The sequence below is a fragment of the Salmo salar genome, chromosome ssa17 (assembly GCF_905237065.1).
Source record: "Salmo salar chromosome ssa17, Ssal_v3.1, whole genome shotgun sequence".
Lineage (NCBI taxonomy): Eukaryota > Metazoa > Chordata > Actinopteri > Salmoniformes > Salmonidae > Salmo > Salmo salar.
The window spans coordinates 25,123,161-25,147,933 of record NC_059458.1 but is presented as its reverse complement, the minus strand read 5'-3'; the positions used below and the strand labels follow the sequence as shown (position 1 = coordinate 25,147,933).

General features: G+C 43.4%; 1 protein-coding gene across 2 annotated transcripts in view; it reads left to right on the top strand.

Annotated features, from left to right (window-relative positions):
* LOC106575569 (interleukin-1 receptor accessory protein-like 1) overlaps nt 1-24,773 on the top strand; it is a 412,584-nt gene that overhangs the window by 6,755 nt on the left and 381,056 nt on the right. For both annotated transcript variants that reach the window (XM_045699174.1, XM_045699173.1), the window contains exon 2: nt 13,107-13,208. In XM_045699174.1, the coding sequence (XP_045555130.1) occupies nt 13,127-13,208 (82 nt within the window). In that variant the 5' untranslated portion in view covers nt 13,107-13,126. The remainder of the gene's footprint in view (nt 1-13,106; nt 13,209-24,773) is intronic.

Below are 24,773 nucleotides of genomic sequence, written 5' to 3'. Positions count from 1 at the left end.
CAATGCAGTAAATATGTGTTGTTCCTGTCGTGCTCTCCATGGTAACTAGACCCCTCCCTTCCAATCCTCCTTATCCTGTCAGTTTAGTCTTGATTGCTGGTGCTGGCTCCATTTCAGGACATGGTGCCACTCAGAGATGATACAATCAGAGCAGCAAATAGTAGGCTGAGGGGGTACTGATAGGAAGGAGGGAGGCAGGGAGAGCGGGAGAGAGAGAGAGAGAGAAAGGGAGCGAGAGAGCGAAAGGGAGGGACAGAGAGAGAGAGAGAGAGAGAGAGAGAGAGAGGGAGAGAGCAAGAGAGAGAGGGATTGACAGAGAGAGGGATTGAGAGAGAGAGAGAGAGAGAGAGAGAGAGAGAGAGAGGGAGAGAGAGGGAGAGAGAGAGAGAGACATGCCAGTCTGCAAATTCAGGTCTATAGTAACTCCAACAGAGTTTTCCCTCCCCACTCCCTGGCTCTTTCAGCCGCAACACTTGTCTGGTTCTTCGGGTTGACTTTTCAGCAGACAAATTGACCTTTTTTTGCCTTGGGTTCTTACTGTCTTTTCCCTCTGTTTTCCATTGAGTGAGCCATTGAACCGGTTGTTAGGTGGCTGGAGTTCTAGTTCCGTGTTCCGCTCCCCCTGGGGCTATACCCTCTGAGACCATCATGTGACGCCCTTGTGGCTCTACAGTGTTTTGGCTTATTAAATGTGAACGTGAGGGCAGTGGTTCAATAAGCCTCCAGTTTCAGGCATGCTTATCTTCATCCAGTTGAGGGAATGGGGGAATTGTTACGTGTGTATGTTGAGTAACAACCCTCCATTTATGTTTACATGTTAATAATGAAGACCAGTAAGTCCACTTTCCAGCCATGCTCAGAGGAAGCTGGGATCTATCATGGGAAGCCTCACAATGTTACAGGATTATATAATGCATATATATTGGCAGAAAAGTCATCTGACTATAGAAATTAGCTTTAGGAGCTATTGTACTCCTAGGAATGGGACCTATTCTTATACTGTAGTACTTGTAGCCAGCCAATTTTACAATTCGCCGCCTCTCGCCCTATCCCTCCTCCTCCCACCACCCTAACACATGCAATCTACTGCAGTCATCAGTGTGCATATCCTTTGGAATAACAGTAGTAGAAGTCTGTTTCACAGTTCACCAGCTGCTGTGTTTCAGTTTCCTCCCCAGTAGACTGAGTTGATCCTACTGATGGATGATGGAGCAGTATACCAGCTCTAGAAGAAAGCCTTGTATCAATCATCCTGGCTTCCAGCTACTTCCTCCTTGGCCCTCGTCCCACCTACCTGCCTGCCTGTCAGCCATATCCCCCCCCCCTCTCCTTTAATGAGTGGAGTGGAGGGGTGGGTGTCTCCTCCCAACTAGATTGGCCCTCAGTAGGGAACAGTGTCAAGTCCCATTTGAGTGGGATGATTGGATCTGAAGAGGTTTCTCTTGGTGTCAAGTGTAGTGGATGGAGGGGACTTTGGATGGCGGGATAAAACGGAGACAGGTGACGGCTGCTGGATAGGTTGGTCTCTCTCCTTTTCTGGAAAAGTTTGCAGAACTCTGGAGAAATGAAGTGCTCTTGTACACTATAATATCTTTCTTTGTACTGTTGACGGAACTCAGTAGAAGTGATCTTATACAATATACTGTACTATATTTATTTGTACTGTTAACATAAAGTTATCTTGTACAATATGAGAAATAAAGTTATCTTATACAATATCATAGCTTTCTTTATACTGTTGACACAACTCAAGAGAAATTAAGTTCTCTTATACAGTATGATATCTTGAACTGTTGACAGAACTCAAGATAAATGAAGTTCTCTCATAGAATATAATATCTTTGTGCTGTTGACAGAACTCAAGAGAAATGAAGTTCTCTCATAGAATATAATATCTTTCATGTACTGTTGACAGACCTCTGGAGAAATGAAGTTCTCTTAAACAATATAATATATTTCAATGTACTGTTGACAGAACTCTGGAGAAATGAAGTGCTACTTCCTATAGAATATAATATTATTATTTGTACTGTTGACAGAACTCAGGGGAAATGAAGTTCTCTTATACAATATACTATCTTTCTATATACTTTGCTCATGGACAATTCTATATGAATCAACATACTTGTTTAGTGTGGTGAGCTTTCATAGCAGGTTAAGGTTTATGGAAACTGTGATTTTGGGGTTGTAAACTATGTCTGAACAGCTCTGTCATTTCCATGTCAAAGGGTTGAGCTGAGTCTTGCTCAGCAAGGGGAAAGAATGGGCCATAAAGCCTAATGCGTTGCCTGAATAATGCAGGTGTGCAATTTCAATAGTGGTGCAGCGAGCGAGCGGTCTGAGCAGTACTGTGTGTTTGGAGGAGAGATTTGAGATGGATGGCTTATCTTTTATTAAACATGCAGTCGGTGTGGAGGGGAGGCTACAGTACTGACAGAAACTCTGCTCTCTTCTCCCTCCTCTTCTCCTCCTGGGGATGATTTATCCCCTCCTCCCTTCCCTCTCTCTTGTCCTCAGCAGCCTCCGTTTTCATCCTCAGGACGGGGCTACAGCCGGGCTCTCCCCTGGACCCCTGAGCCCCCTCCCCCGCCACGGCCTATCCAATAAGAAGGCTTCATTAGTTTTATCTTTATTTCCCTGCCGCTCGGCTATGGCTGGGCCGAGCTGGGATACAGAGGGCGTTAGTAGGCAGGTCAGAGATCTGAGGGGGATTGAACAGGAGTCCTCCAGGTCCTGTTTTCTCAGGTTTTACTGAGCTGAAACGATTGGTAGAGCAGAGCAGAGAGGTAGCAGAGGTTGATAAGGATGGGGGGGGGGGTGAATCTGTAGTGAATTGGATTTCAAATTAGGGCTATGTGGTGTGTGTGCTGTGTTGCTAATTATGTATAGCTATCTCCTGTCACCTCCAAAGTGAATATCGGTACTGACTGAGCACTGCTGCCTTCCTGGAAGCTTTTTGGAAAGGTGACAGGTAATGCTTGAGATCTAGCATCATTGCCATGCATTTAATCACTGTAGCGTTGAGGTACATTATGAAATTAAAACTTCATTCATGTTGACTTTAAAAGCTTCTTAGCTTGAACCAAGGAAAATTACAACCACTAAGGGCAATGAATTGCCAATGATTAAGGGTATATAAAACTTTGTTTTAGACTTCGCTGAAACAGCAGAGAGTAAGTCTTGTTCTTGTCAGGTGGGAACGGGGACTTGTTACAGACATCACTCTCACTGTTATTTCAGAAGTGGACAAATCGGGTCAGATTGCTCTGTGTCTTTTCCCCACAAGAGAAAATAGCAAGCTGCCTGTAAATTGTTCTCTCCCCATTCTCTCTGTGATTCACTCAAAATAAAGTCTCCCTCTGTCCTGGCCACGTGACCAGCAGTTCTCATATTGTCAGAATACAGGCCTTCACCTCTGCATCAAGTCTATTTAATTGGCAGCAATAGTACTCCTTGCCTGGCACACAAAGCGCTTATGGGAAATGAAGTCCTTATTGCCTCATGAGGTGGCCATTTTGGGGTCCAATCCACTGATTGTGTCACACATGACTTCTCTAGGTGATTCATCTAAATAAGCTGAGGGGCCATTTTTGGGAAGCTGTAGCAGGTGGTGTTAGAACAGTGCTCTGCACCTCCTGCTTATTAACCCTGAACCCCAATGGCCGGGAGACTTGAGCCCACTGGCTCACAGTTGCATCACTATCTCTGGCTTCACAGAAGAATACAAATGATGCAAATCATTCACCAATTAGAGAACTTTTCCCCTCACTGCATGATTCAAAAGGAGAGACAGAGTGGAAGTGGAAACAAGTGTATAATTTTCTATTTTGACACCATGTAGAAGGAAATTGGCTGTGATTTTTAAATTGGTTAACTTGACTCTATTAGAACATGTCACTCATAGAAGTGGTAGCAAAAAGGTGTTATTTCACAATTTTCAGGTAAAATACAATACCTTGCACCTCATGAGACATTTCAACCTCAAGTATTGACCCACCTGTGGTGCCTTCGCTTTCTGCAAAGGATTCAAGTTTTCAACAAGGTGTCACACTAGTTACGTGCAGTGGTAGAGAATGACACCAGCCACAAAGAGGCATTGCACTCTATTTCATGCTGTTTCGGGCTGTTTCTGGTCCATGGTGGAACTGGAAGCCCTGGGACCTACACTATAACAGCATGCACAGCTTTTCAGGTCCACAGTCCAGCTGATTTCAATCCTGGGGTCTGATTTCTACATGGGAACCCAGGTGTGTGCACTGCCCAGCCAATCAGCGATATTCATTATAGCGATTGCCAGGGAGGAACTAAGCAGGGCTGTTGAACTCAAGGGCGTTAGTGAGTCGTGCTCCCCAGCAATACAGACTCATAACTGGCTTCCACTGAAACAACCGTGATTGTAGCACCTGGAAACCTATAAGTTACAGTCCTTAGATCAATCAGTAGTTACCCTGGACTCTAGCTCTGCCACCTTCCACTGCAGATGCGGAAGGGCAATATCGGCAGATGCTGTCACGTCCTGACCATAGTAAGATGTGATTTTCTATGGTAGAGTAGGTCAGGGCGTGACTGGGGGTGTTTTGTGTTTTTCTATGTTTTCTATTTCTATGTTTAAGTTCTAGTTTTTCTATTTCTATGTTGTTGTTTTTTGGGTTGATCTCCAATTGGAGGCAGCTGGTCCTCGTTACCTCTGATTGGAGATCATATTTAAGTAGGGGTTTTTCTTCCCGGGTTTTGTGGGTGATTATCTTTTGAGTAGTGTTTGTTTCGCTCTGCGTCACGGTTTGTTGTTTTGTAAATTCAGTTATTTATGTTTTTAAATGTGGAACTACAACCACGCTGCACTTTGGTCCGATCCTTTCGACAGCCGTGACAGATGCAGTGGATTGAGAGGCAGCCCATGCAACAAAAAAACAAATACTGTATCTCTAGCTTAAACAGGCGTATTTTGATGGTGACTTTTTCAATTATGTTAATTCGATTTCCACAGGGGCGCGGCAATTGTAGGCCAAGGGTTAAAGTGTGTTCAGGGAGAGAGTGTATAGTGCATGGAACAGCTTGAATTGGTAATAGTTAATAATGTATGTCCTTTAGGAAGTTACTGGCAGCATACAGACAAACTGTCCTTTCTCACTCTCTCTCCCCCTTTTCATTTTAGTCATTTAGCAGATGCTCTTATCCAGAGCAACTTACAGTAGTGAATACATACATTTCATAATTTTTTTTCTTTTTTTTTTCTCTGTACTGGTCCCCCGTGGGAATCAAACCCACAACCCTGGCGTTGCAAACACCATGCTCTACCAACTGAGCCACACGGGCTCTCCTGGCATGGCACCTGATATCTCCTCCAAACTTTTCCATATACTCCACTCCTTTCTGTATCAGCAGTATGATGGTGGATGGGGGGGATCAGATATTCTGAAATTGAATAATTTGGTTTGCAAAATTCTGCGAACGTTTAATAAATTCTCTGGTTTTTCACGAAATCCCGGTTGGAGGATCCCCGGAATCAGGCGGGAATAAGCACAAAATCTGGTATCCTACAACCAGGATTTCTAGAAAACCAGGGAATTTCTTGAACTTTGCAAGAATTTTGCAACCCTAGGAATAATTCTGTGTGCAGAGTGTGTGGATGTAGGTGTGTTGAGGGTATAAGTGATTGCAACTGTTTCTCACAAATAGAAATGTTAATAACTTGCAAAGGCAGCAGGCAGATAAGGTTTTTTCCTCTGCTCCTCTACGGAGAGAGGGGGACGAGGACGAGGAGATGGTGAAAAGAGGGAGGGAGGGAGGAGAGAGGGGGACAAGGACGAGGAGATGGAGAAAAGATGGAGGGAGGGAGGAGAGAGGGGGACGAGGACGAGGAGATGGTGAAAAGATGGAGGGAGGGAGGAGAGAGGGGGACGAGGACGAGGAGATGGAGAAAAGAGGGAGGGAGGAGAGAGGGGGATGAGGACGAGGAGATGGAGAAAAGATGGAGGGAGGGAGGAGAGAGGGGGACGAGGACGAGGAGATGGAGAAAAGAGGGAGGGAGGGAGGAGAGAGGGGGACGAGGACGAGGAGATGGAGAAAAGATGGAGGGAGGGAGGAGAGAGGGGGACGAGGACGAGGAGATGGAGAAAAGAGGGAGGGAGGGAGGAGAGAGGGGGACGAGGATGAGGAGATGGAGAAAAGATGGAGGGAGGGAGGAGAGAGGGGGACGAGGACGAGGAGATGGAGAAAAGATGGAGGGAGGGAGGAGAGAGGGGGACGAGGACGAGGAGATGGAGAAAAGATGGAGGGAGGGAGGAGAGAGGGGGACGAGGACGAGGAGATGGAGAAAAGAGGGAGGGAGGGAGGAGAGAGGGGGACGAGGATGAGGAGATGGAGAAAAGATGGAGGGAGGGAGGGAGGAGAGAGGGGGACGAGGACGAGGAGATGGAGAAAAGATGGAGGGAGGGAGGAGAGAGGGGGACGAGGACGAGGAGATGGAGAAAAGATGGAGGGAGGGAGGAGAGAGGGGGACGAGGACGAGGAGATGGTGAAAAGAGGGAGGGTTTGTTAGAAGACATATTATTCTGTGCTGGTGCTCCTCTAGTAAGAGGCACTAGTGAGAAAGGGCCCTTCTCTGGCAGAACCTTCAAGACAGTAATTGAATTTGGTTGAATCCAGCGGGGGATAAATACAGGGACTAATAGACAGGGACTAAGAGACAAGGAGGTAGGGGTACGAGGAAAAACAACTGGACAACAACTGCAGTCGACAGTAGATTCTAAGGAGCTTCCTCCTTTTGCAAACCCTGCTAATTCAATGGTTATGGACCATCAGTGAGTTGCTTGTTTGCTTGCGTCATGGATCGCTGCAGCAGGGGGGTAGTAGGCTACACTGCACTACAACACGGAGCTCATGTCAATTCTCATGCTCCCCTCCCACACTGTGGGCTGTGTAAATAGCTAGCACTTGATTCTCTGCTCTCAGTATTGGGGAAAACACACTCTGAAATAACAAGAGGTTGATATTCACATATTATCCAGGATCCACTTGAAGTCACTGATTATGAGAATTATGATGGTAAATGTTTTATAGCACTTAATTTTACGGCACATAGTTTCCCAGCTGTTTACTAAGCAATGGCATGGTAAATGGTCATTACACAGTAATAACCTAGGAATGACTGTTTTAGTGACCTATTCACAATTAAACAGACCTATCTATGTATCACGGAACAACTAAATATCCGCCTTGCGTTTTCAATCCAAACCGCTGCTACAGTAGTGAGCTTGCAGTTCCAGAAACGTATTATGGTAATATTTTGAATTCTGTCATATGTTTAATCCTATAATCCCTTATTTATTCTGTTTTTGATATACTCTGGACTATGATCAGTCTGCTGCAATAGCACCTGCAGACGACTTGTTCGCTCATCAGTAACGATGTACTGAGGTAGACAAATACGCCTCTATTGTTATTCAGGGATTTTATTCAATAGCACCAACTTCAAGTACCTCCTATCGCATTGAACACCATGTATCTTCGTCTTCTTTTTAAAATATTTTGTATTTATTTCATGTTTATTTAACTAAGCAAATCAGTAAGAACAAAATCTTACTTACAATGACGTCCTACCAAAAGGCAAAATGCCTCCTGTGGCGACGCGGGCTGGGATTAAAAATGTAAAAATAAAATAAAAATATAGGACAAAACACACATCACAACAAGAGCGATACCACACCACTACATAAAGAGAGACCTAAGACAACAACACAGCATAGCAGCAACACATGACAACAACATGGTAGCAACACAACATGGCAGCAGCACAACATGGTAGCAGCACAGAACATGGTACAAACATTATTGGGTGCAGACAACAGCACAAAGGGCAAGAAGGTAGAGACAACAATACATCACGCAAAGCAGCCACAGCTGTCAGTAAGAGTGTCCATGATTGGGTCTTTGAAATGGCAACATCATTTACATGCCATGCACTGGCGCCCAATCACAGTTATCACAGGAGGCTAGTAATCCTAGGCGAATGTGTCTATTTAATCATTGTGTTCTCTGTTTGTAAGAGAGGGACCACATCGAGAGTATCTTTGGTGGTAATGTTTGTAGTGACACGAGAGAGAATGCTAATTAAAATGATAAAATTTGGGTGTTGTTTTATCGTTTTAGTGTAGTGAGGGGGTGACTTGTGAAGCGCCGTTAGCCAACTAGCGCCCGGCGCTACAATGGCCCTTTCATAGCGGGGTGGTTTGTGGTGGTGTCGTCATCCTTGGCTGCAGTCTAATCTGGAACTGACACACTAACACTGTCTCCTCAGGCTTATTGTGGTTTACCGGGTTCCCCCTCCAGATTCTGTGTTGTGATTCTGTGTTGTGTCTTTGTCAGGTACTAAATGTCAACGTGAAGGTTTTAAACATTGGAAGCTACCACATGTCAATTGAATTGACAGGCATTGAAATGAGGGAGCTTGCCTCGTGAGATTATTGTCAGTCTTTGGGCTGCTTCTTTATTGGTTGCTAGATCATACAACCACCCCCAAAACAGTGGCCTAACACCCAGAGGAATTCAGATTAGAATTGATTATGTAAAGGATTAGGGAGCAGGTGAAGTTAACATGTTAGTTAGCATGGCATCAAAGCCAGATATATTATTACTCACTACTTTGACACAGCTTCTTCTTTGATGGAGTTCATTTTATATGGGTGCATGATGATAAATCCTTAAAGAGAGGAATAAAAATAAAACTTTTGGAGAATGGATTTGCATACTGGCATAATTTTTTTTAAAGGCATTTGTTTTAACCTTTATTTAACTAGGCAAGTCAGTTAAGAACAAATACTTATTTTCAATGACGGCCTAGGAACAGTGGGTTAACTGCCTTCTTCAGGGGCAGAACGACAGATTTGTACCTTGTCAGTTTAGGGATTCAATCTTGCAACCTTTCGGTTACTAGTCCAACACTCTAACCACACGCTGCCGCCCCGATTGCAGATGTGTAGGCAGCTGCAGAACATGATATCAAATATTTGTTTTCCCCATTTTGATCTATGATCCAGATGAGTAAATGATGATTAAATTATTTGCACGTGGCATAATCTGAAAGCCACATCTCATTCAAAACAACAGCTGTGTTTACACAGGCAGCCCAATTCTCATCTTTTTCAACTAATTCGTATTTTGACCAATCACATCTGATCTTTTCACATCAGATCTTTTTCAGAGCTGATCTGAGTGGTCAAAAAAGCCTTTTTTGTCCAGGCCTTAAAACATTTTTTGTAGGGTCCTGTGCAGTTGTAAATCAAACAAATACATGTGTGAACACCAAAGATTTTTTTCAATTTCAACTTATTTTAAAAGAAATAGAAAATTGTGCAAGGGTGCCTTCTACTTCTACTATCTTGTGTAATCCACCTTCAATATGTTGATTGGATGTAATTGACCTTAAGAATCTTTTACTCATGACCTTTTACCTGGTGTGTTTTGACACATAGCCTTACAATAGGCCTACATACATACAGTGCCTCCGGAAAGTATTCAGACCCCTGGACCTTTCCCACATTTTGTTACGTTACAACTTAAACTAAAATTGATTAAATAAATAAAAAATCCTCAGCAATCTACACACAATACCCCATAATGACAAAGCAAAAACAGGTTTTTAGACATTTTTGCAAATGTATTAAAAGAAAAAACTGAAATACCTTATTTACATAAGCATTCAGATCCTTTGCTATGAGACTCAAAATTGAGCTCAGGTGCATCCTGTTTCCATTGATCATCCTTGAGGTGTTTCTACAACTTGATTGGAGTCCACCTGTGGTAAATTAAATTGATTGGACATGATTTGGAAAGGCACACACCTGTCTATATAAGGTCCCACAGTTGGCAGTGCATGTCAGAGCAAAAACCAAGCCATGAGGTCGAAGGAATTGTTCGTAGAGCTCCGAGACAAGATTGTGTCTAGGCACAGATCTGGGGAAGGGTACCAAAACATTTCTGCAGCATTGAAGTTCCACTAGAACACAGTGGCCTCCGTTATTCTTAAATGGAATAAGTTTGGAACCACCAAGACTCTTCCGAGAGCTGGCCGCCGACCAAACTGAGCAATCGGGGGAGAAGGACCTTGGTCAGGAAGTGACCAAGAACCCGATGGTCACTGTGACAGAGCTCTAGAGTTCCTCTGTGGAGATGGGAGAACCTTCTAGAAGGACAACCATCTCTGCAGCATTCCACCAATCAGGGCTTTATGGTAGACTGGCCAAACAGAAGCCACTCCTCAGTAAAAGGCACATGACAGCCCACTTGGAGAGTGCAAAAAGGCACCTAAAGACTTTCAGACCATGAGAAACAAGATTCTCTGGTCTGATGAAACCAAGATTAAACTCTTTGGCCTGAATGCCAAGCGTCACGTCTGGAGGAAACCTGGCACCATCCCTACGGTGATGCATGGTGGTGCCAGCATCATGCTGTCGGGATGTTTTTCAGCGGCAGGGACTGGCAGACTATTCCGGATTGAAGCAAAGATGAACAGATCAAAGTACAGAGAGATCCTTGATGAAAACCTGCTCCAGAGCGCTCAGGACCTCAGACTGGGGCGACAGTCCAACAGGACAACAACCCTAAGCACACAGCCAAAACAACACTGGAGTGGCTTCGGGATAAGTCTCTGAATGTCTTTGAGTGGCCCAGCCAGAGGCCGGACTTGAACCCGATCGAACATTTCTGGAGAGACCTGAAAATAGCTGTGGAGCAAGGCTCCCCATCCAACCTGACAGAGCTTGAGAGGATCTGCAGAGAATAATGACAGAAACTCCCCAAATACAGGTGTGCCAAGATTGTACCGTCATACCCAAGACAACTTGAGGCTGTAATCGCTGCAAAAGGTGCTTCTACAAAGTACTGAGTAAAGGGCCTGAATACTAACACTACCGTTCAAAAGTTTGGGGTCACTTAGAAATGTCCTTGCTTTTGAAAGAAAAGCACATTTTTTGTCCATTAAAATAACATAAAATTGATCAGAAATACAGTGTAGACATTGGTAACGTTGTAAATTACTATTGTAGTTGCAAATGGCTGATTTTTAATGGGATATTTACATAGGTGTACAGAAGCCCATTATCAGCAACAATCACTCCTGTGTTCCAATGGCACATTGTGTTAGCTAATCCAAGTTTATCATTCTAAAAGCCTAATTGATCATTAGAAAACCCTTTTGCAATTATGTTAGCACAGCTGAAAACTGTTGTTCTGATTAAAGAAGCAATAAAACTGGCCTTCTTTAGACTAGTTGAGTATCTGCAGCATCAGCATTTGTTGGTTCGATTACAGACTCTAAATGGCCAGAAACAAAGAACTTTATTCTGAAACTCATCAGTCTATTCTTGTTCTGCGAAATGAAGGCTATTCCATGCAAGAAATTGTCAAGAAACTGAAGATCTCGTACAACGCTGTGTACTACTCCTGTCACAGAACAGCGCAAACTGGCTCTAACCAGAATAGAAAGAGGAGTGGGAGGCCCCGGTGCACAACTAAGCAAGAGGACAAGTACATTAGAGTGTCTAGTTTGAGAAACAGAGATCATGTGACAGATCATGTGACACTTAGATTGCACACAGGTGGACTTTATTTAACTAATTATGTGACTTCTGAAGGTAATTGGTTGCACCAAATCTTATTTAGGGGCTTCATAGCAAAGGGGGTGAATACACTTTTCATTTTTTACATTTATTTATATATTTTTAAACAAGTTATTTTTTTCATTTCACTTCACCAAATTGGACTATTTTATATATGTCCATTACATGAAAACCAAATAAAAATCTATTTAAATTACAGGTTGTATGTAACGGTTGTCGTAGAAAGGGGACCAATGTGCAGCGTATTGAGTGCTCATGATGAAATGTATTTAAACTCAGAACACTCTGAAAACGATCAGCTCACAGTTCTGTCAGGTACATAGACTAAACAGAATACAACTACCCACAAACACAGGTGGGAAAAAAACCCTACTTAAGTATGATCTCCAATTAGAGACAACGAGGACCAGCTGCCTCTAATTGGAGATCATCCCAAAAAATAACCAACATAGAAATAGAAAACTAGAACTAAACATAGATATAGAAAACATGGAAAAACACAAAACACCCCCTGTCACGCCCTGACCTATTCTACCATAGAAAATAACATCTTACTATGGTCAGGACGTGACATTGTAATGCAACAAAATAGGAAAAACGCCAAGGGGAATGAATACTTTTGTAAATGTGATATTTCAGTTTTTTTTTATTATTATAATTTAGAACAATTTCTTAAAACCAGCTTTTGCTTTGTCATTATGGGGTATTGTGTGTAGATTGATGAGGGGAAAAAACAATTTTATCAATTTTAGAATAAAGCTGTAACCAAACAAAATGTTGATGAAGTCAAGGGGTCTGAATACTTTCAAAAGGCACTATAACAAATACTGTACCTCCACTCACCCTTCAGTGGTTCTTGTTATTGATTGTTAGTTTTACAGCCATTCCTACTGGGCACATACTGGTTGAATCAATGTTGTTTCCACGTCATTTCAATGAAATTACGTTGAACAAACGTGGAATAGATGTTAAATCTGTGCCCAGTGGGCTGTTTCACTGTTTTAGATGTATTTATATTTTTTTAGGATTGCAAGCATAAGGGAATGTATGTGGGCTTAAATATTTGTATGATTGCTGCCATTTCCAAATAATAAGTTTGCCTTGATGTTATACTCTATCATGATTTACTTCTTTATGTTGTATTTCATCCTTAAACCATGAAGCAACATATTCAGGATACACTGTTTCCCTTCCAAATCGAATACAGGAGGTGTTCCGTCATGATTCTGGTCTATAGTACGCCGTGCTTTAGACAAAATGACTGTCTAGGAAGAGTGAGGGAGCTGTTGAAGCCAGTTAAAGTGATCTATTGCGTTCAAAATGGTGGGGTGTACTTTGCTCGCTCTTTAGAGGCATACAAACAAAAATGACTGTTTCTTGATTTATGTTTTCTCTACAAAGCGCATTATCTTCTCTAAAGGATTCGTTCATTATTCTTACCTTTATGGATAGTCTCTAACCTCTCTCTCCTCTCCTCTAACCCCATAGGACACTTGGCCAGGTGAAAAATGAAAGCTCCCATCACACTCCAGATTCTTCTCTATGCTGCTGTGGTCCGAGGTTTCAAAACAGTGTCCAAGAGAGGCTCAGGTACGTCTCCATATAACTGTCTGTTAGCTGTCTGTCACTCCAGCCCGGTGGTTGAACCTCTCCAAATATTGGAATCATGGAGAAAAGAAGTGTGTGATTGAGTCAACTAAAGTGTGGTTGGTTGGAGTTGATGTTGTATGATGAATACCCGATATTCAAAGGAAGGTCCAAATGTAATCTTCTGTTTTCCATCAACTTTTAAGTGCAATGGCATTTTTTTATGTTACATTTCTATACCTGTCCATGCACTAATGCTAAGGACATTAAATGCAAACAGCTAACGTTTGTGGTTCTGTTGGCTTTTGGTTCTATTGAGTGCTGTTGGTTCGGGCTCCAATCTGGGCTGCTATATATTATTTACCATCTTCAGGTTGCCTTGGCATTTGTCAATAAGCACTGTCTATCCACGCCTGACATTGACAGATGGTATCTCCATTTCAGAATGTTTGTCTCTCATACACACTCACAGTTCCCTCTCTCTCTTTCTCTCTCTCTCTCCCTGTCCATCCCTCCATAATTCTCTCTACCTTCCCTGATGTGTGAACTTTAAGCCAACAAGAGAACAACTTCGACTGTGATATAGACGAGAGTCAGAATATTCACCCTACTGTACAACAAAACTATTGATCAGCCTGCCACTCTGCTACACTAAGACAGCACCTTCAGCTGCAGAATGGGCTTTAAAAGAAACAGCATTGTGGGTTCTTCTGTAGTGGTCCATGGAACAGTTGGATAATGGATCTGTCTCTCAGCCTTTCCACATGTTTGCGCACAAATGTTGCTTTAACAGCAGTCAACATTCCCTTTGCAATCTCAGAGTCAAGTGCTTTCAACAATGGATGGCATATGCCATTCATCCATACTCCTCAAAGAATAGTCACTTCTCAGTTGAGGTCCTTCAGCATCCTGCATTTCACCACAGTTTCAATAAAATTACCTTGGCTTTGTGTGATATATTGAGAGTCATGGCAAATATAGCAGCATATTATGAAGTAGTATATGATGAAGACATTGCCATGTGTTCATTCTAGATATCAGTGGTATTATACTAAGGGATATCAGTGGTGTTACAGTAAGGGATATCATTGGTATTACAGTAAGGGATATCAGTGATGTTACAGTAAGTGGTATCAGTAAAGGATATCAGTGGTATTACAGTAAGGGATATCAGTGGTATTACAGTAAGGGATATCAATGGTGTTACAGTAAGGGAAATCAGTGGTGTTACAGTAAGGGATATCAGTGATGTTACAGTAAGTGGCATCAGTAAAGGATATCAGTGGTATTACATTAAGGGATATCAATGGTGTTACAGTAAGGGATATCATTGGTTTTACAGTAAGGGATATCAGTGATGTTACAGTAAGTGGTATCAGTAAAGGATATCAGTGGTATTACAGTAAGGGATATCAGTGGTATTACAGTAAGGGATAGCAATGGTGTTACAGTAAGGGGAATCAGTGGTGTTACAGTAAGGGATATCAGTGGTATTACAGTAAGGGATAGCAATGGTGTTACAGTAAGGGAAATCAGTGGTGTTACAGTAAGGGAAATCAGTGGTGTTACAGTAAGTGGTATCAGTAAGCGATATCAGTGGTATTACAGTAAGGGACAGCAGTGGTATGAAGGTGTCTCCCGACTACCCCGCTGACGGCCAGATGGCCTCTCTCTCTCTCTCTCTCTCTCGCTCTCTCTCTCTCTATTTCTCCCCATCAGGGAGTCAACGTCTCTCTTGGAGCCTTTATCAGCTCTAATTTGAACCAGCGGAATGCCATGTGCTGCCATATCCACCGTGTCCCACAGGGATGTATTAAAGGTGGTTCAGCCAGGGGAGCGATGTGGGAGGAGAGCCATTTCCTGTGACCTAGCATTTTTCTTGCTATTGACGGCTCTGATCAGGCCCTACACCCAAACAAGGGCACTGCGTTCATCCACCACTGGCCTGCTGGCCCCCCTACCTCTGAGGAAGCACAGTTCCCGCTCAGCCCAGTCAAAACTGTTCGCTGCTCTGGCACCCCAATGGTGGAACAAGCTCCCTCACGACGCCAGGACAGCGGAGTCAATCACCACCTTCCGGAGACACCTGAAACCCCACCTCTTTAAGGAATACCTAGGATAGGATAAAGTAATCCTTCTAACCCCCCCCCTTAAAAGATTTAGATGCACTATTGTAAAGTGGTTGTTCCACTGGATATCATAAGGTGAATGCACCATTTTGTAAGTCGCTCTGGATAAGAGCGTCTGCTAAATGACTTAAATGTAAATGTAAATGTAATGGAAGACACACTGTACAGTGATGGAGATCTTTAAGCAGTAGTTTATTCATTCTCAGAAGGATATTTGCTTATGTTGTGTTTTCAATTGTCCTTTAATGCATATCAGACAGCAGGGCCTGCAACAGGGCCTTTAATACATATCAGACAGCAGGGCCTACAGCAGGGCCTTTAATACATATCAGACAGCAGGGCCTACAGCAGGGCCTGTAATACATATCAGACAGCAGGGCCTTTAATACATATCAGACAGCAGGGCCTACAACAGGGCCTTTAATACATATCAGACAGCTGGGCCTACAGCAGGGCCTTTAATACATATCAGACAGCAGGGCCTACAGCAGGGCCTTTAATACATATCAGACAGCAGGGCCTACAGCAGGGCCTTTAATACATATCAGACAGCTGGGCCTACAGCAGGGCCTTTATTACATATCAGACAGCTGGGCCTACAGCATGGCCTTTAATGCATATCAGACAGCAGGGCCTTTAATGCATATCAGACAGCAGGGCCTTTAATGCATATCAGACAGCTGGGCCTACAGCATGGCCTTTAATGCATATCAGACAGCAGGGCCTTTAATGTATATCAGACAGCTGGGCCTACAGCATGGCCTTTAATGCATATCAGACAGCAGGGCCTTTAATGCATATCAGACAGCAGGGCCTGCAGCCCTAGAGCTTGAAGAAAGGTTTTCGCTTTCATGACGACAGTCCCTGTGGGCTCCACTTCCAGGTAGGTGGATGAGCCGGAGCCTGAGGTGGATATTTGAAATGTGTCCTCTGATAAATAAAAGCCCTGCTCCGCACTGCGTTGTTAGTCCAGGTCCATTGTTCGCTTTCCTATTAGAGACAACCTTTTTTCTTTACCATGAATCAGGCAGCTGCCTGTGCTATGCTTTAAATCCTATTGACCTGAAATGGTTTATATCGTTTCGTTATCTTTCCTTTGTTTTTAAATGTACTTAATCACCGTACTTTCCAGCTGGAAGCTGTTGGATCAACATAGACATTACAGGACATGTGTTGTTTATACGCCTGACCCTACAAAACAGGGACATTTTCCCGTTTGTCATCCATAATATCCTCTTTGTTTGTTAGAGTGCTGATGTTGAATAAATGGTTGATCAAACAGAGAATTTGCTTAATGCAACACATCACATTCAGGAGAGAATCGCTGCAGGTGATACAAGGCCTCTAGACCCCAAACCATTTGATCACAGAGTACAAAATGTGTTTTTCTTCCTGTTATTATTTCCATTTTATTCAGTCCTTCTTTAGAGGAAATGTCCCCATTTCGTAACGGTGTTTGTGGACAGTGTTGTCAGCTTTGACATTGTGTTTTGACCATACTTGCTGGTAGATTCAATAGGGGGGAAGCCTGAACAGCCACTGTTGGGTAACCTAGCAATGATTTGAATGGAATGAAGTACTCTGAATTAGACTTGGTTCTAAAGCAGCTGTCTTCTTGTGCTTCTCGCTAACAAGGCACGACACTTTCAGTAGACTTTAATGAATTAATTCGATACAATGGAAATGGATGTGAATACAACAGATACAGTAGGGTTTCATCTCTCTTTCTGTTTCCTCTGATTATAGATATCACAATAGCAACCCACTCATCTTTAGACTAGGTGTTGACCAGACTCAGCAGACGTGCATCATTTGTCATCCCTTAGAGCAGGTATTCCCCTAGGGGTACACGCAATGCCGTCGGGAGTACGCCAAATAAAAATGTGATTCACATTTTAAAATATATATATATTTTTAATGTCTTCACATTTTCAAACAGTCCGTTTATATTTTCCAACGGGGCTATACATTTGGGGTTTTTTTCTCACCTGAGTAGCCTCGTTTCACTGCCAAAAATAGAATTAAACCATCTAGTGTTCAGCGAAATAACAACACAATGTCAAATAACAGGTAGCCTAGTCAAGTAACTAACATCCAATCACATTAACTATTACTCTCTTGCGGGAATTACACAAACGGTCCATATGTAGCCAAACGTAGCTGCTGCTCATTCCGTTTGCTCAAAAATTTATAAATGGTTAAAAAAGTAAGGCCCACGTCCATAGAGACACATACCAGCTCTACTGGTAGTACTGCTACTACCCGCAGTACTACACCTGCACCTGTTTCACGACGCATCAGTGACATGGCAGGAGATGTTTTGAAACAATTACTGCTTCACATACAAGCCAGTGAATTCTATGCGTTACAGCTGGATGAGTCAACAGACGTGGCGGGCCTGGCACAGCTCCTGGTATATGGCCCGTTACGTTTATGGGGGGCCAATTAAGGAAGACATCCTCTTCTGCAAACCACTGGAAACCAGGACAACCGGAGAGGATTTTTTTAAAGTACTGGACAGCTTTGTGACATCAAATGGACTTTGGTGGTCAAGCTGTACTGATGGTGCAAAAGCCATGACAGGGAGACATAGTTGAGTGGTAACGCGCGTGCAAGCAGTTGCTCCCGACAACACTTGGGTACACTGCAGCATCCACCGAGAGGCTCTTGCTGCCAAAGGAATGCCTGACAGCTTGAAAGACATTTTGGACACTACAGTGAAAATGGTTAACTTTGTTAAAGCAAAGCCCCTGAACTCTCGTGTATTTTATGCACTATGCAATGATATGGGCAGCGACCATGTAATGCTTTTACAACATACAGTGGTGTGCTGGTTATCAAGGGGCAAAGTATTGACACGTTTTTTTAAATTGAGAGACGAGCTTAAAGTTTTCTTTACTGACCATCATTTTCACTTGTCTCACCGCTTGCATGACTGGGTGATGTTTTTTCTCGCCTGAGTGATCTGAATCTAGGATTACAGGGACTCTCCGCAACTATATTCAATGTGCGGGACAAAATTGAGGCTTTGATTAAGAAGTTGGAGCTCTTCTCTGTCTGCATTAACAAGGACAACACACAGATCTTTCCATCATTGTATGATTTGTTGTGTGCAAATGAACTCAAGCTTACGGACAATGTCAAATGTGATACAGTGAAGCACCTGAGTGAGTTGGGTGTGCAATTACGCAGGTACTTTCCCGAAACGGAGGACACAAACAACTGGATTTCTTATCCTTTTCATGCCTTGCTTCCAGTCCACTTACCGATATCTGAACAAGAGAGTCTCATCGAAATTGCAACAAGCGGTTCTGTGAAAATTTAATTTAATAAGAAGCCACTGACAGATTTCTTGATTGGGCTGCACTCAGAGTATCCTGCCTTGGCAAATTGCGCTGTTAAGACACTGATGCCCTTTGCAACCAAGTACCTATGTGAGAGTGCATTCTCGGCCCTCACTGGCGTAAACTAAATACAGGCACAGACTGTGTGTGGACAATTATTTAAGACTGAGACTCTCCAATAAAATCCAACATTGCAGAGTTATGTGCATCCTTTCAAGCACACCCTTCTCATTAACCTGTGGTGAGTTATTAACAATTTTCGATGAACAAATAAAGTCTTATATGTAAGATGGCTAAATAAAGAGCAAAATTATTGATTATTATTATATTATTATTTGGCCCTGGTCCTATAAGAGCTCTTTGTCACTTCCCATGAGCCGGGTTGTGACAAAAACACTCATTCTTATGTTTAATAAATGTATTGTATAGCGTGTGTGTGGCAGGCTTATAATGATGGCAAAAAACAACATTTGAGAGTGCGCTGACCCTGGTGCTAGAGGGGGTAAGCAGTTGGAGGTTGCATGTTTGAAGGGGTACAGGACTATAAAAAGTTTGGGATCCACTGCCTTAGAGGAAGCAGCAACTGCACCCACGTCGGCCATTTTGTGTCAAAGCAGTTGCCCTGATCCTATAAGGGGAGAGAACAGAGGGGGCAAGTTAGAAAACAACCATACAGAGTGGTGATACCTAAATACTGGCCCTGGGGCCACATCTGGCCTCTCGTGGCATATCAACATTAATTCAATTAAGAAAAATGTCTTAATATGTACTCTGACAATTTGAATGATCGAAGGGGTTGAACATAAAATGTAGCTTACAGAAAAGCACAGTGATATACACATTTTCAATAAATTAAAATCATTATTTTTGATAAAAAGATTTGAAGTATTTGATTCAATGTGTCACTTCATACTAAGTCCTGAAGGAACGATACCTCTGGTCTGTGACCACCACAATGTCCACTTAAGCCAAGATAGAATCCATATTCCATGACTTGTAAAATAAACAGACCCAGCCATCTATATTCATTCTTAGCATAATTGCTCCTGGATTTCCCACCAGCAAACATTGATGACTGCTGTGGATTCTAGCCTAATCTCTTGACAATGATTGATGCAAATGTGATATCTCAAACTCCTCCTCTACCGCAGGATATATCTCTGCTCTTTAGTATCCGTTCCTTATTGACAGACACGTTTAAAAGACAAATGATTCCTGTCCGCTGACTTTCCTAGTAATTATAACAAAATATTTAAACTAACTTCCAGCTTCTTTTACAACCTCATTTGAATTATGATTCAAATATGGAACAGCCAATCTCTTCGGGGGTTGTTAATTTTCCACCAAATCAATGGCAGCTCTGAAATAAAGAATTTCTCTCTGAGGTGATGGAACTCTGTTACTGATGGTTTCACGTCTCAGTGTGCCACTTCCGATGAAGAGTTGCTGTAAATAAGACAAGTTAGCATGCTATCTGCCTCACCAGCCAGGCCTTGGTTCCCGTTAGACTATTTCAAAACAGCACAGCCACTGAATATATCCTTCTATCCCACCAGAGAATGTATCTAGCATCGTCACTCCACCATTACAGTACGGCTGTGTCCCAAATGGCACCCTATTCCCTACACAGTGCACTACCTTAGACCAGAGCCCTATGGGAAGTGCACTATGAAGGGAATAGGGTGCCATTTGGGACACTGCGTACTGTAATTGTGGACCACATTTCACGGCTCGCCATATTTTCCGTCAGGAAACACATCCAAGGACGTCCTAGCAGTCAATTAAATCTACAGTCCTCGTCTTCCTCAACAGACAGGGAGGATGTCAGGATGAATCCATCAGTAAGGAATAGATACCTCGCTGCTGCTGCTGACCCCAATGGGGATACTCACAGTTTGACCAATAATAGGCCCCAGCAATTCAATTAGAGCCGTGCACTTGACTTTGTAATTTATATTAAAGGATGTTAAATATGGCAGTGATCTGTCAGCAATGACAGCCCATAGACGTTGATGGAATAGGACCAATAGCCATGTGTTAGGCCGAAAAATCCACCTGCAAAACAGAGTGAATGGTTTGCATATAGGCTAAATGTAAAGTAAACCACTTTGGATAATCAAGCACAATTTGCATGCCGTTGGCCTGAGCAGCACTGACTGAAGTCCTGTGTTAAGTGCAACCCAAACTATTACCTTCTGCAGTTAAAAGCTTCACACAGACAGAACATTGTCTGATACTGCTAAACTAAAGCTGACATGAAGCATGATGAGCTTTTTTAAAATTCAAAGCAACTTGTGAAGATGTAGGAGTACAATCAATGATTGGATGTACATGACAGCCATGGCGGAAACATATGGTGACACAACTGGAACAAATGAACAAGAAGGCGGAGACGGATTTCAAAAGGCACTGATCTGTTTCCACACATTAATGTTTAATTAGATATCTGTCTCTGATCAATTCATTCAATCTGACACCACAAGGTCTAGCAGTATTGATCGCAGTGATACGTTGTATTAGCTATGCTTTGCAGTCCGCGGTATCTTCCGCTGCTATGTTTTGATACTCTGTTTACTAGCCTAGCTAGCGTTGTCTGGGTGATCGATGTAATACACCGTGCTAGATCCATGGTCTTCTACCTCTGTTCAGCACATATCATTTTCAATCAATCCATTTCAGTCTTGTATTGATTTGCATCCTTCAGGACACTTGTAGGAGACAGCCCTAATGATGATAATGTTAATCATCACTTGCGATAATGGCTGTTAGACAGCTGTTTGCCTCTGTGAGTCTCATAGGTCCTCTGAAAACATACACATTTACAGGCACACAAACACACAGACACACAGACACACACACACACACACACACACACACACACACACACACACACACACACACACACACACACACACACACACACACACACACACACACACACACACACACACACACACACACACACACACACTGTCATCTTCCTTCAGTCAATACTCCCATAGCTGCCTCTCAAGTAGTGAATGATTGTCTCCGTTGTGTGGGGGGCTCACGGCAGGAGAGATTGATCACAGCCATGATGTTGGAAATGAAATAGTCAGGTCACTTGGAATTTGTTTTCCTCTTCCCTGCAGCTCACAGCAGCTCTCATCCAGTCAACGTGCTGCTGAATGCTGCAGTCTGATGAGTGAGGTAGTGAGATTACAGGGATCTGCCGGCCGGTCAGGCCCTGAGAAAGATGCTATAGCTCTTTGCTGCCTCAACATGGTGATCAATCTGGAGTGGCTCTCCCAGGAGTTACAATGTGTTACAATGCCACAGCCATAGAGAACGGTCTCTAGGGTCTAGACTCTAGGGTCTAGACTAGAGGGTCTAGACTAGAGGGATTGCCGGGGCTCTTTGTGGAAAGAGCATCTGGAAAGGTGGGGGTGTGAAGTGAATAGATACTTTGATGGTTCCTACCATACACATATTGCATGAAAGTATGTTCCCTTGGTTACATGCAGATGCTGTGAGGAATACATGACCATTCTCTCAACCTGCCACTTGCTGCAAGGGAATGTATCTCCTATCCCCTCCTGTGTTCCTTCATTCCTTCCCTCCAGACCGCCGTCTTATGGCAACAGCACTTTGTCTTGTGAGTTGACCCGTCGTCCTGCGCTGCAATTCACTGCTCCCTTCTGACAAGTGCTTAATGCATGACCAAAGCCCCTAGACTGAGGCCATTGGCCATCATTGGCCAGTTCACAGCAGCTGTAGGTTTGTCCACTTAACCCTTAATACCCAAGGGCCCAAGGGTCTGAGCATTGAAAGTACAGTATACTCTGTGAAACCTCCCGTCTGTCTGTGAAGCCTCCTGTCTGTCTGTGAAGCTTGTTTCATAAGGACAGTGTAGTGGACTTGTTGACGTCCTTTCTCAGTAACAATGGAGCAGCAGTACTATGTCAATTGTCTTTGAGCAAAAGTTTATTACAAAATATTCCATTATTTCTTGCAGATTAGCGTTTATTGCCATGAGTCTTGTCCTGGAGGCTGAACCGAGCGATAGGCCAGCTGCAAAGTCACAATTGGGTATATTGAACAAATTAATGAAAAAAAATGTGGTCTTAATTTAAGGTTATGGTTAGGCATTAGGGTTAGCAGTGTGGTTAGGGATAAGGTTAGGATTAGGTTTAAAATCAGATTGTATGACTTTGTGGCTGTGGCAGCTAGTGATGGGTGCTGCATGGCTAACCCCGCATGTCAGATATATTCTAATATGATACCTCTGCAGGAATTGGCAGGAATATTCCACAGTATTTACATCCATTTAATATGCGACCACAGCATAGTAGTTTGCTACAGACCAAAACTTCAACGTTGACTTGTTTCCGTGGCTCTGACAGTGAGCTTCATGACACCAGTTCACTTCACATGGCTGGGGGCTTTGGACAAACACAACACTAAAACTACCCACAAATGAATATAACGAGGGGAAAGTCCAAGAGCAGCATTGTGTCTACATTGATTTATTCAAATGCAGACAGAACCGCTGCGCTTAGCCTACTATTAACATTGACTACTACCCCGCACAAACAGGATACCACATTTTACTAGGAATATGAGTAAAGAAAATACTCGTTTAAGGTTTTCTAAATGTATTCTGCAGCTTAGCTCTTTAGGCCGCATTTGTAGCCAATTTGAAGGATTATGTGTGTGGTTGATAATGAGCTGTTGGCAGAGAGGATTCTAACATGGAGGAGGATAGAGAGGCCTTCCTTCTTAAACGAAGAATATCGAAATCAATGTCCTGGTTTCTGTGACTACGAGGGTTTTTAAAAACATATAGGGCAGTCATTCCTAAGCTGAAATGGCTCTTATCTCCACTGACGGACTTGAGCCAGGGGAGGAAATGAACCAGTGCTCTGGGTGTCAGACCTGCTATGGCTAATATTTTTACCCTCTCTCTCTTTTACATTTTAATTATTTAGCAGACACTCTTATCCAGACTTACAGGAGCAATTAGGGTTAAGTGCCTTGTTCAAGGGCAAATTGATTGATTTTTCACTTAGTCAGCTCGGGGATTCGAACCAGCAAACTTTCGCTTGCTGGCCCAACCTCTTAACCACTAGGCTACCTAGCCTTCTCTCCTCCTCCCTCCCTCCCTCCCTCCTCTCTCTCTCCTCCTCCCTCTATCTCTCCCTCTCTTTCTCTCTCTCTCGCTCTCTCTCTCTCTCCCTCTCGCTCCTCTCTCTCTCCTCTCTCCCTCCCTCCCTCCCTCCCTCCCTCCCTCCCTCCCTCCCTCCCTCCCTCCCTCCCTCCCTCCCTCCCTCCCTCCCTCCCTCCCTCCCTCCCTCCCTCCCTCTCTCTGTCTCTCTCTCCTCCCTCCCTCCCTCCCTCCCTCCCTCCCTCCCTCCCTCCCTCCCTCCCTCCCTCCCTCCCTCCCTCCCTCTCCCTCTCCCTCCCTCCCTCCCTCCCTCCCTCCCTCCCTCTCTCTCCTCTCTCTCTCTCTCCACCTCTCTCTCTCTCTGTGAATCCCACATGGCAGCAGTGTGGATGGTGCTGACAGTGAGGTTTGCTGCCATTGATTACTACAGCTTTGTTACAGATGCTCGAGGGGGAAGGCCGAAAGGCATCTCTGAAAATAATTACCAGTAGCAACATCCTTACCTCTATTCATCGAGTGACAGCTCTCACCCGTGATGACTTACTGCCGTCCACCTTACTTAGATCAGAGCACTTACTATTAGGGAAAGTGACAGTTATTAAACAGACAGTATGAGCTAGTGAGGTGCTGTATGGATTCCTCCTCAGTGATGGCCTCCTACCGTCAATGTGACATTCTGACAGTGATCATTTGATCCACAGAATCAAGATGTATTGTTGTCTTTCAGGGACAGGATGTTGTTGTGTTGCACCCAAGCAATGAATTGGTTTTCCATTCATTGAGTGTTGATCCTGTTTCAAGTCAGATCCTTCTTGAGTGAAACTCAGTGCCTAAGCCACGATCGATTACATTTACATTTAAGTCATTTAGCAGACGCTCTTATCCAGAGCGACTTACAAATTGGTGCATTCACCTTATGATATCCAGTGGAACAACCACTTTACAATAGTGC